At 37.9% G+C, this 12158-nt stretch overlaps 1 protein-coding gene across 1 annotated transcript; it reads right to left on the bottom strand.

Moving 5' to 3' along the window:
- Positions 1 to 6182: 6182 nt before the first annotated feature.
- On the bottom strand, positions 6183 to 9613 carry LOC141342764 (uncharacterized). The gene has a single exon (XM_073847294.1). It carries the CDS (start codon positions 9076 to 9078, stop codon positions 7348 to 7350), a length of 1731 nt encoding a protein of 576 aa, XP_073703395.1. The 5' UTR covers positions 9079 to 9613; the 3' UTR covers positions 6183 to 7347.
- Between the last annotated feature and the right edge of the window lie 2545 nt (positions 9614 to 12158).

The raw sequence follows: 12158 nt of genomic DNA, 5'->3' as shown, positions 1-12158 counted from the left end.
AATACTTCCCAAAGATGCCTGCTATTGTTGAGTCTAGCTGTTTGGTAATGTTGTGTTCAATTGGTGGTCAGGCTTTGTCAGTTCAGTGGAGTTCAGCTCTTTGACATACTAGCCATTGGAAAATTATCCAATATTGTCTCCGAGTGGAAAATGTTTGTGAATCTCTAGGATTAGCAGTTAATTTGAAGGCTGTTCAGAGGTGATTCCAATCAATGGAACGACAATGGCCCTGTCCCAAATCGCACCCTAAAACCTTCCAGTCTTCCTCTGAGTCCGCACTTTCGTGACATGATGCCGCTTTGACCATTGGGTAGAAGTGTGGGCGCAGCAGAAGTGCGCATCGAGTGCGCATAGCAGCCACAAAGGGGGCACTCACAAGCATTCTTCTGAACACTAAAATTATAAATGGTACACCCTATGGTCTAGTTGATTTAACGGACATGCACACACATTGACAATTTCAAGAACTTAAGTGCACTTGAAGTGTGCCATTTGGGACAGGGCCTATCATGTGTCAGTGTGTGCCCTGTTTTTTTTTTTTAAACAGGAATCTATCAAAGTCTGATCATGCTTGTGGAAGTGAATTATGGCATGGACAATGGAGGTCTCTGAGGGGCTCAGAAAAGAGTTGTTGTTGCTCATCAGACTGGAAAAGGTTACAAAACTGTTTCAAAAGAGTTTGGACACCACAAATCCTGGAGTGGTCAATTAACAAAGATCACTCCAAAGCAAGACATGTTAAAGTCCATGAGGTTGGTAAAGGCCTTTCTCAGTTGCAAGGAGAAAACCACTACTCTCCAAAAAACATTGCTGACTGTCTGCAGTATCTGAAAGATCGAGTGGACAAACCAGAGGACTATTGGAGAAAGGTTTTATAGATGGATGAGACTAAAATAGAATTTTGGAAATAAATGGTAGTATCATGGTTTAGGCCTGGATGGCTTGCCATAATTGATTGAGTCGAATCGAATTTTGAATGAATTTATACCAGCAAATTCTAAAAGAAACAAAGAACTTCTGTCTGACAACTGAATCTCAAGAGAAACTATCATGCAGCAAGACAACAACCCCAAGGACACGAGTCATTCTACCAAAGAATAGTTAAAGAAGAACAAAGCTGACGTTTTGTCAAAATCCAGACCTTAATCCAATTGAAATGTCATGGAAGGACTTGAAGAAAGTAGTCCATAGGAGGAAACCCACCAAAAATCACAGAGTTGAAGCTGTTCTGTACTGAGGAATGGAATAACATTTCTACAAGCTATTGTGCAGGACTGATCAGCAGTTTCAAGAAATGTTTAGCTACAGTTTTGCTGCAAAATGGGTCACACCAGATACTGAAACAAAGATTCACATACTTTTGCCACTCACAGATGTGTAACAATGGATTATTTTTCTCAATGACATACATGAAGTATATTTTTGGCTTATTTGTTTGATTGAATTCTTTTTGTCTACTTTCAGGACTTTCAAGATCTGATGATCTTTTGGGTCGTATTTTTATTGAAATATCGAAAATTCGAAAGAGCTCACAAACTGTAGATAAGAAGAGAGAGCAAAGCATTGATCTCTAGGGTACTTCATGAAACCTAGGCACATATACCTGTATAACAGGACTCAAAGCAGTAAATAGCTGTACCATTGATGTACAATACTGATCGGGTTGATATGACATGATGGGTTGCTGAAGGCAAAGGCCAATGATAGGTCAAGCAGATTCAAGGTAGATGATCTTGAAATAATTCTTGCCAGTCATAGGGCTTCAGGAAAGGAGAGCATGGTAGTCTATGTGAATGTCCTCCTTTAAAGCCAGAATGGCTTTATCCTGCAAGTCGCCTGTGAAAGGAATACAGAAAGTTGAAGACAGATTTTCAGGCCTGTGTTATGTAATACTTGTTAGTTCCAGCTCAACTAGTAAGGCATGGACACAAGCATTGGGTTGAGTCTTAAATTCATATGGAGTGGGTTTGGATAAATGCCCCTGCTGAATACATTATTGGAAATGGAAATCTACTTCTGCAGTGTCAATTATTGGTTTAAGTGGGGTTACAGTGGGGATCACTGAACTTACTTAAATCGGGCAGGAAAAGATCCAGTGGAATAAGACATGTTTATGATGTGTGAGAGAATGAGTAAGAGAGATGGTTTGATGAAATTGAGAGAAGATATTATCTAGGGGAAATCACAGTATTATAGTCTGGAAACATCAAATTTTGAGAGAGGATAGAAGAAAAGAGTTGTTTGTGAGTCATGCATGTTTGTGGGTGTCTAGAGTAGACAAGTGGTTTCAAACTTGTCAGTGGAAAAGAGCGGCAAAGATGTAACCAGTTAGAAAGGTAGGGTGAGAAAGTGGAGGCAAAGAGAGTACAGACAAGAATGTAGTGAAAACTTTCTAGATGTTAGGAGCAAACTGCTGTGAGGCACAGGTTGTTTATCTGGCTCTCCAAATACCACATGGTTACAAGACAAAGAAGGAACATAAAGCTTAATTTTAACAAGCACAATTTAAGGACCTTGAACAAACCTCTATGTACTACCTGCTTACAAACAGATATGGTCACCTGAAGCGCAATAGCGCCATACAATGGCGCGCTACCCACGAGGCTATCAGATCCAGTGTTCTGGTCTTTTTTCAACAAGCTGTTCTGAAAACCTTACAACTTGAGCTTCTGCAATTCTGTCTAGAGTTGGATACTAGACTTCCTGACTGACTTCAGTCCTGGACTATACCAAAGACTATGGAATACCCAAGACTTGTCACTCGTATAATTTTGAATGGGGAAAAATGCAACGTTTATTATGGCTGTGAAGCCCCGCCTTCTTAGTGAAAGAGCCAATCGTTGATTAGTAAAGTCAGCGCATCACTGCAGCTGCAGTTAGAAGTCCCGGTTGCTATAGAAACAATCGGCTCTTTAAGACATGCGCTCAGTACTGCGCATGTGCACTGGCACATATAAAAATAAGCGTTTTTTAATGCTATTGGAGCACAAGGAACCATATTTATGAGGCAGTTCTTGTTGAAATTCTTTGGAGATTTAAAATATAAAATTTAATCGTAAGCTTAATGAACAGTTTTGGAGAATTTGATGTTACCCCATTCAAAGAGCTGGAGCTGCACTTGCCTGCCCGAGTAGCATTTCAAAGATGGCCGCTGAGTGACATGACTTGCCTTAAAGGGACTTTGACTATAACTATATGCATCCTTATATGTTCACCTCACAGCTGTAATTATGTTTTCTAATGACACGACTGGGCTTATCATCACTAACAGGAGGGTTGACATTTTCTTAAAATTAACAGCACTGCAATGGAAATGATCAGATGTTTTAGGTTGCTGTACTTGCATATCTACTGACCTGACCTGGCCCCACAAAACCATAGCTATTCTAAAACACTGCACTTTCTGAGAATCCTGAAGATCACCATATTGACTCGGGCCCTCCTAGAATCGTGTTTGGGGGGGGGGGGGGGGGGTTTGATATGGGACCCCTCAAAATCAATGGGGGAGGGAGTAGGGGGCCCCCCCTATAATAATTTGTTACACTTATATAGCGCTTTTCTAGAACTCAAAGCGCTTGCAATGTCAGGGGTATCTCCTCAACCACCACCAGTGTGCAGCATCCACCTGGATGATGCGATGGTAGCCATAGTGCGCCAGAACGCCCACCACACACCAGCTTACTGGTGGAGAGAAGACAGAGTGATAAAGCCAATCGGAATATGGCTTCGGAAGCCACTCTGTCACCCTTTTCCCCCCACTAGCGACACCCCTGGTACTATGTCTATGGCATCACATGGAAATGCCTAGAGTTTTAAGTATTCCAAGACTATACTATGAGGGGATCTGCAAGAGTTAATACAAACACCTATAATGGCTTCAGAATAGATGAAGAAAAAAACCATCAGCCATTAAAAAGGTTCAGCACAATCCCTCTTAGACTACTCCATGGACAAGATAAGATCATATAGTCAACATGAACTTCAGCTCTTTACTGGCTGAGTGTGCCCAGGCATAAAAGGTAATGTGTCTTACTTGACCACCTGTCATTAGATTGAGCAAAATGCACATTTGTACCAATATACGGTGCCATTCACTGTTTGCCACTTCAAAACCTAGGTGTTTTGAATTTTGTTTAGGGTCATTTACCTATGATATTTAGTTTATTTCATTGCTCTTTAAAATGCTGGTGCCAGTGTTTGGTTCTGTGGTAGTTTCAACACATCATAATATACTCAAACTATGGTAGAAAAACCTAAGTACTTCAAAAACACCACTGCATGGTTTAAATCAATGCCAGACTCATACAAATTGGCCACCAATATGTCTAGATCAGGGTGCCCAAACTCTGCCCTGGAGGGCCGGTGTACTGCAGAGTTTAGCTCAAACTTGCCTCAACACACCTGCCAGGAAATTTCTAGAATGCCTAGTAAGAGCTTGATTAGCTGGTTCAGGTGTGTTTAATTGGAGATAAAGCTAAACTATGCAAAACAGTGGCCCTCCAGGACCAAGTTTGGGCACCCCTGGTCTAGATCGAAACCCCACTGAATACCAAATTGAGAAATCAGATAACAGCATTTAGAAGAAGGTACCCTTCAAACCTGAGAGAATTTAAGATTTGGCAAAAGAAAATGAGAACAAACAACCAGTACACATTGGTTTAAGAATGTCACTGATGGCTATAAGTCAACCATCAAACTGCCTAAAGGCTCTGTTACCAAACATTAAATTTAGGGTTCCAGGATTTCTGTGTAGCAAGCACTGTTGTTTTCGTCAACAATGACGATGACGAAATCATTTCATTGACGCCACTTTTTTTCATGACGATAACGAGACGATGACGAGATAAACATGGCTCGTTGATGGCTAAAACATGACGAGACGTGTGTGAGTTTTCGTTGACGAGACGAGAATAGACGAAAATGTTAGTGGGTGGTCCGTCAGACATTTAAAATGCATGACATTTCTGCTTATTGTGCATGCCAATCAAAACCTGAAACGTATCTGCCGCTATGGCAAGCCGTTTTAGCATTAAATACTCCTTGCCATACTAGTATGGCAAGCCGTTTTAGCATTCCATCCTTGTTTGTCTTTTATGTTTTAAAACATTCCTTTATTATTGTAATTATTGGTGAAAATAGTCGATCCGGAAGCTCACTTTGTGTTGAACTATAGATCTGCTATTTTCAGAACTTTCAAGTGACACTACCCAACAGCAAAATACTTACTGACATACATTAATTTGTTAAAAGACTACTTTTTCCCCTTTTTTGACTAAAACTAGACTAAAACCTTTTTGACTTTTCGTCGACTAAAATTGGATTAAAACTATCACATATAGAAGTGACTAAAATTTGACTAAAACTAATAAGCATTTTAGTCCAAAAGACTAAGACTAAATCTAAGATGGTTGTCAAAAACAACACTGGTAGCAAGTTGAGATTGATTTTTTTTTAGTCTTTTCATCTACTGCAAACAAAAGTAAATTAATCATAGTTTAAAAAAGCAAGGTTTGAGATCTGTATTCTGTTCTTATGTGAATGCCCCCTAGCAAACGGATATGATAAATGTGCTTTAGACATAACTCTAAATTAACCCCACACCACTGACAGAACCGGGAGTTGACAATGCAAGATTGAAAGACCTTGTGTAACTGGATTAGGTACAGTTTGGTTGTTACATAAAACGGAATCTGTAGCATGCTGTTGATAACCACAGGGAAAAACTTCTCTCTTTGCAAAACCAAATGCAAAAGCCGTATACAATTTTACCATTATACTGGTATACATTTTTTTTGTCAAACAGTTCATATGGTACAAATCAAACTATACACTATCATATAAGTATACATAAACATTCTTTCCACAGAATTATTTCTCGCAGTGATTTTGAAGTTGCCCTAATTGTCAGTCATTAGAATGTGTGAATGTAGCATTATACAGGTTTTCAAAATCTAAAATAACTTTTCTTAAGCTACAGTGTATTTTTACCATATTTGTCAATGAGAATTTTAATTCTGAGTGCGTCTTGACTCTTCATGATAAATAAGTAAAATCTTCAAAATGATGACAACAAAATTTAAGATCTTTAAAAGACTAGGGGAATGTGTGTGTATAGCATAATCTGAAATAAGGTCAAATAAATGTCTAACAATATTTGCATGCATAAAATCAATCACAAGGCCTTAGAAGGGGAAAACAGAATTATTTTTATTTATAAACAATTGGAACTAGACTTGCACAAAATATGTAACCAATGTTTTGTATCACCACTTAAACAAAATAAAAAATACAATTTGTACAAAAAAAATCCTATGCAGTGTTTAGTCTGTGTAGAGACTTTTGAAGTTGAATTATAAAAAAAATAAAAAAGTTTAACTAAAATACATGAACCCTGCAGCAGAAGTGTGTTCTTGAATCAACTTTTCAGTTCAAATGACATGAAGATCCCATTGATTTGTGAATGCATACTGTGTCAACACCTACTTTGAATAAGAATTTGAAATGCCTATCCAAAAATTGGAAAATGCAAATGAGAATATTGGGGGAAACATTTTATATACAACAAATGCAACATACATGAGACACATGAGAAACAGTATTCATTTGGTACATCCGAGGAGCCAAACGCTACAAAAGTACAACACTCAAAATATATATAAAAAAAAAAACAGTATGTCAATAACTCTAACTATGAGCATTCTGAAAATTCAGATATTCATTGTATCTTCACAGTGGACACTCTTATCCAATTACAAAGTTATTAAAAAAGATTTTCTCCAGGTATTCCAGTCAGAATTGTACTCTTAACACCAAACTCTTCAATGATTTACTTGAGTATTCTGTGCTTCCAACTTTGTTGCAACTATGTCAGGAGGGCCCTTTCTTTTCCAAAAGGACAGTGCCAGTTTGCAAGAAGACCTAAATGCCTTTGGGGTAAATGATGCTCTTATGCTCTTGTCAACTGTTTATTTTCAAAAGTATAATAACAAAGACTCCAACAAGACTCTTTTGGGATTAAACACCATTGCAGGGACTTGCTTCAGACACAAGAGCTTCAAGAAGGTCAGGCAATAACAATAAAAGTTCTAGCTCAATTCTGTGTTCCCAATCCATCCCAAAGGCGCTCAGTAGTGGATCTGTGCACATCATTTACCTTCTTCAACCCCAGAAACTGTAGAGCACCATTTTGTGCAAAGGGTCATTGCCCTGCTGGAATAGAAATAGGGTCCTCGCTTAATAAAGCACATAATACTCAATTTTATATTTGTCTTCACTTAAATTGCAGGAAAAGCCAAACTTGTTCATTAAATAAGTGTGTCCATATACTTTTGGCCATTTTGTGGACCTCTAGGTCTGAGAACATTCAGTGGATTCATTCAGTATTTCCGATGGCATGCTACCATCAGCATTTGTGTCAGGGTTTTCAGCATCTCCTTGTTGACTTTCAAAATCAGGTACATCAGTCTCAGGAGGTTTTGTGGCATCATTCTCAGAGTCTCCTTTATGATGATATACAAGATGGCGATCTAAAGCAGAGAGGAATGTGAAGCGGCTTGGACAGAGAGGACAACTAAGCAACACCTTGCAGGGACTTCGCTTGTGGTAATACATGTGTCGCCGATAAACACTAAGTAGCCCAAAGACTCTACAACATTCTTTGCATTTGTACTTCATCCTTGATTTGTAAGTTCCCTTATGAGGAGAACCAAGTAACAGGTCATCTGGCTTGGGCTGGTTTTCTTCATCAAACTCTTCTAGTTGACTATCACTTTTTGTTTGTGTCGATGCTTCCGTAGGTTCCTGCTTACTGTTTTTATCCCAATGTTGTGTCTTTAACTGCCCAGGAGCCTTGGATTGAAGTGCTAAATTGTGGTACATGGCCACATGCCTTGTGACATCACATCTTTGTGGAAAGTGTCTTCCACAATAATTACAAGCATGCAGAGTACCCTTATGGTAACGCATATGACGAGAGAGGCTGCTTGAGTGTACAAACACCCGATGGCAGAGTTTGCAGGAGAAGAGTTTACCACCAAAACTGGCTCTGTTCATTCCTCTAGGTCTTCCTTTTAGGCTTGACCTTAGTGGATCAACTCGATGCTTTTGACGCATTACACCATGGTATTGCGGTTTCACCTTGGGCGACACACCTGAAGAGTCCTTTACTTCAACCTCATCTGGGTGCTCTGTTTTGTGATGCTCTCTTAATTCTGCAATTTGCTTAAACTGTTCCCCACACAGGCCACAACAACATGGCTCATTAACTGAATCGCCATTTTTCGTGCTTTCTTCTTCCCCAAGCATTTCCTGTTTTTGTGTTACACCACTGGGTGGCTTGCTGACACGAGAATGACTGTTTAGGTGGCTTTGCAAGTCAGACAACCAGAAGAAGCGCAAGCCACAAACTTTGCAAGGATAAGACCGGTCCATGTTATTTTCTTGATTTTCCACAGATCTACTTGAAGTCTTGGAACCAATAGATCCATGCCACTGTTTCTGGTGTGACAGTAAGGTCTCTTGTCTTAAGAATCGCTTTCCACAGTGTCCACAACTATAAAAGCGCTCATGAGCATGGTTTTGAAGGTGGCTCTGCAGACTCTCCCGGTCATCAAACACCTTGCAGCACAGAGTGCATTTGAAGCCCTGCTCAAGGGCACGGTACTGCTGATGCAGTATTAAGCTCTTTGGGGTTTTGAACATTTGTCCACATCTTTCACACTTAAATTGAGTGTACTCCTTCTCTATTACCTTAGATGAAGTCAAGGGGGCTTGAATAGGGGGTTGGCACCATAATGTCTTGGATGAAGGTTTTCCAAACAAGAAAGTAAAGTTGGACAACACAGATCTATCAACCACAGTGAGCATTCCATTTTCATGAAGAGCAACCTCAATGGACGCGTTGATACAACTACCATTACTAATGCTTAATCCATCAGAGGAAAATATGTCAGTAAGTCCATGAATGGCCATGTGTTCAACTAGTTTTGGGTACTGATTAAACCCTTCACCACACTCTGTGCAGATGAAGGCATCTCCTCCACTTAACTCTTGCATATGGTCCATTGAATAAGCCATCATGATAAAGCCAAATGTTGCCTCTTTTGAGGTATAAAAGTCAATCGTTTATGACACAAGAAACATGATATATTATGCAAGATGTTTAAAAATTGATATCAAAACATGATTACTTCAACTATTGGAATTATATTCTAGCAAATGTCTGTTAAATATCCAATCTCACTTGAGCTTCTATAAAACAAGGCTACGTTTCTATATGCATTTAACAAAAAGCCACAACTGGTCACAGCATTTCTAAAATGGCAACTTCACCAACTTCAGTAAAATAGAAAATTCCAAAAAGGATTAAAAATCTATCCTTAAAAGTCCTTTTGATTGTCAAATCAATTCCCCAGCTCAATTGGCAAATGTAACATTTGAGCATAATACAAGGATGTAAACCTTGTTATGTATGGCCTGCCTTGTTTCAGGTGCTGGCCTGCAATTCAGATATTGCCATCTGTAAAAAAAGAAAGCAGAGGAAAAGTAAGACACAAATAAATTTTGTTGCAAGTGATGTTTCTTTGCATAATTAAAATGTTTATCTTTTTTATCATTCATAATTGGTATTCATGTTGGGGCTAAGTGGATATAGATTTTCCAGATTGTTCTGAATCTGACTCACAAACTCTCAATTAAGAATAATTTGAGTATATTTTGATAATAATGTTCATTTTACTTACAAAAACTCACTCTGTGAATTATGCAGGAAAATTTCTAACTTGGGACATTAAGGCCCGGTTTCACATACAGGGCTTAGAAATTTAAGTTTTATTAACATGCTTAGAAAAAAAAAAACATTACTGGTGTGCCTCTTGAGACAAAACAAAGGCACTGATATATTTTAAGATCAATCAATGCAATTGTTCTTTAGTTAAAACAGCTCAGACTTACATTTTAGTCTAGGACTAGGCTTAAGACTTGTCTGTGAAACCAGGCATACAAATGTTAATCTTCATAAAACTGTTTTCCATGTAGTGAAAGCAACAAAATTTCTCTGTTTCAGTGTTTTTTTTTAGTCATTTTCAGTATGGCATATAAGTTATAAATTATATACAGTGGTGGCTAAAATTATTAGAACACTAGTATTTTTACCAGCTAAAAAATGGTTTTAAGTCTGTTATTTCTACCTTTTGCTGTAGTATGTCAGTAGGATATATCAGTTTACATTTCCAAACATTAATTTTGCCATTAATTGTAATAATCAAGTGGGATTTTTGTTTGCACAAGGTGTCCGACAACAGCCAGCGCTCCACACAAAGATCTGATCTCATCATCATCCAGTCTGTCTGGAATGACATGAAGAAACAGAACAAACTGAGACAGATTAAGAAGAACTGTGGCAACGTCTCCAAGATGCTTCAAGAAACCTTCCTGCAAAGCTACCTGAAAAACTATGTAAGTGAAAGTGCACCTAGGGCAAAAGCTGCTTTAAGCACAAAGGATGATTACACCAAATGTTGATTTAATTTAGTTAATCAAAGTTAATTGATAAAGATTTTTGACAGCATCCTCATTTTACAGCATTTTTACACAAGTGCCTAAAACTTTTAACAGTGCTGCAGCTTTGCAGGAAGGTTTCTTAAAGCATCTTAGGAGACGTTGCCAAAGCTCTACTGGATTTAGTCCGTCTCAGTTTGTTCTGTTTCTTCATGTCATTCCAGACTGACTGGATGATGATGAGATCAGACCTCTGTGTGGAGCACTGGCTGTTGTCAGACTCCTTGTGCAAACAAAAATCTCACTGGATTACAATTAATGGCAAAATGAATGTTTGAAAATGTAAACTGATATTTCCTACTGACTCACTACAGCAAAAGATAGAAATAACTGACTTACAACCATTTTTAGCTGGTGAAAATACTAGTGTTCTAATAATTTTGGCCACCACTGTAAAATATAAGTTACTGAATCCAACTCTTACACATTCTTTATGACAGCACAATAAATAGAATAAATATTTTAATTACATTTGTAATCATTTTTAAAATGACCTTTTTCTAAATTAAAAAAATAACGGTATTGCAAAGGCAAAAAGATGTAGAAGATGGTAAACAAATGTTGAAGCAAACATGTACGTGTAAATAAATGTAGAACAGACTGCTTGCATAAAATATTCAGTAAATATTCACATTTTTGTCTGTGAGACAGTTTATCTTGATTCTTTTGTCTCTATTCTTCACTGCACTGCACTTACTTCAATCATTAAAGCATTAAATTCCTTAGATAAGGGGTAAATAGAGATAGCGACAGTAGAGAAAAAAAAAAATTTGGACTAGTAGTAAAATTTTTGCAAAAGCGGGTTTCAACCATGCTCTTTACTGGTATCAAAAAAACACTACATTCCTTAAAATACATCAAAATGCAAAGGAAAATACAAATTCTGAACTATCAAATAACTTTATTCTCTTCTAGACCAACAGATAATCATTTTGCTCTTGGTGTGAATGGATCATTTGTCTGCAATTAATCTTTTCACACAACTATTGCTGTGAAAGGGCCTTAACAAAGAAAGCTATCAGAGATGGTGCCATAAGGGCTACTAACAGGAAGAGCTGTCCTGGAGCCAATGGCCCAATTTACATGCACTTAAAAAATGGCTTATTTCAAGATTTTTGAAGTAAGCAGAGTTCTAAAGAATCACATAACTGCAAAAACGCATTTCCTTAAGCCATTTAAGAAAGTAACAGGAATCAGTTTAACACCTGCCATGTAAACAAATAAGCTGTATTCTTCACAATGTATTGTGAATGTGGGAAAAAGAACATAAATGTGTGGAGAACTCTGCTTACTAATGGTGTAGCATGTATTGACGGGGGTGTATTTAACAGGAGCAGCAGTTTTACACCTTAAACAGCTTTCTCATGTAAGTGATTTTCTGATGTGCATCAGAATGATCAGTGTCCATACAGCTGACTCTTACTCAATGTTTACATCAATATTTTCCAGGAAAGTAATTAAAAAACCACAAAAAAAGTAAAAATGAAATATACACCAATCAACACATTTATGTTGTGTAAATCTATAAATTGATCAAGGACAGGAAAGCAAGTCTGTAGGGAATGATGCAGTGTTAATCACTCAACCTTTACAGTTATTCA

This window comes from Garra rufa, chromosome 9 (genome assembly GCF_049309525.1).
Source record: "Garra rufa chromosome 9, GarRuf1.0, whole genome shotgun sequence".
Classification (NCBI taxonomy): domain Eukaryota; kingdom Metazoa; phylum Chordata; class Actinopteri; order Cypriniformes; family Cyprinidae; genus Garra; species Garra rufa.
This window is presented reverse-complemented; position numbering and strand designations above follow the sequence as displayed.

What these genes read in the sequence shown, in the direction of transcription:
- LOC141342764 (XM_073847294.1), bottom strand. Translation starts at nt 9,078, where the DNA reads ATGATGGCTTATTCAATGGACCATATGCAAGAGTTAAGTGGAGGAGAT.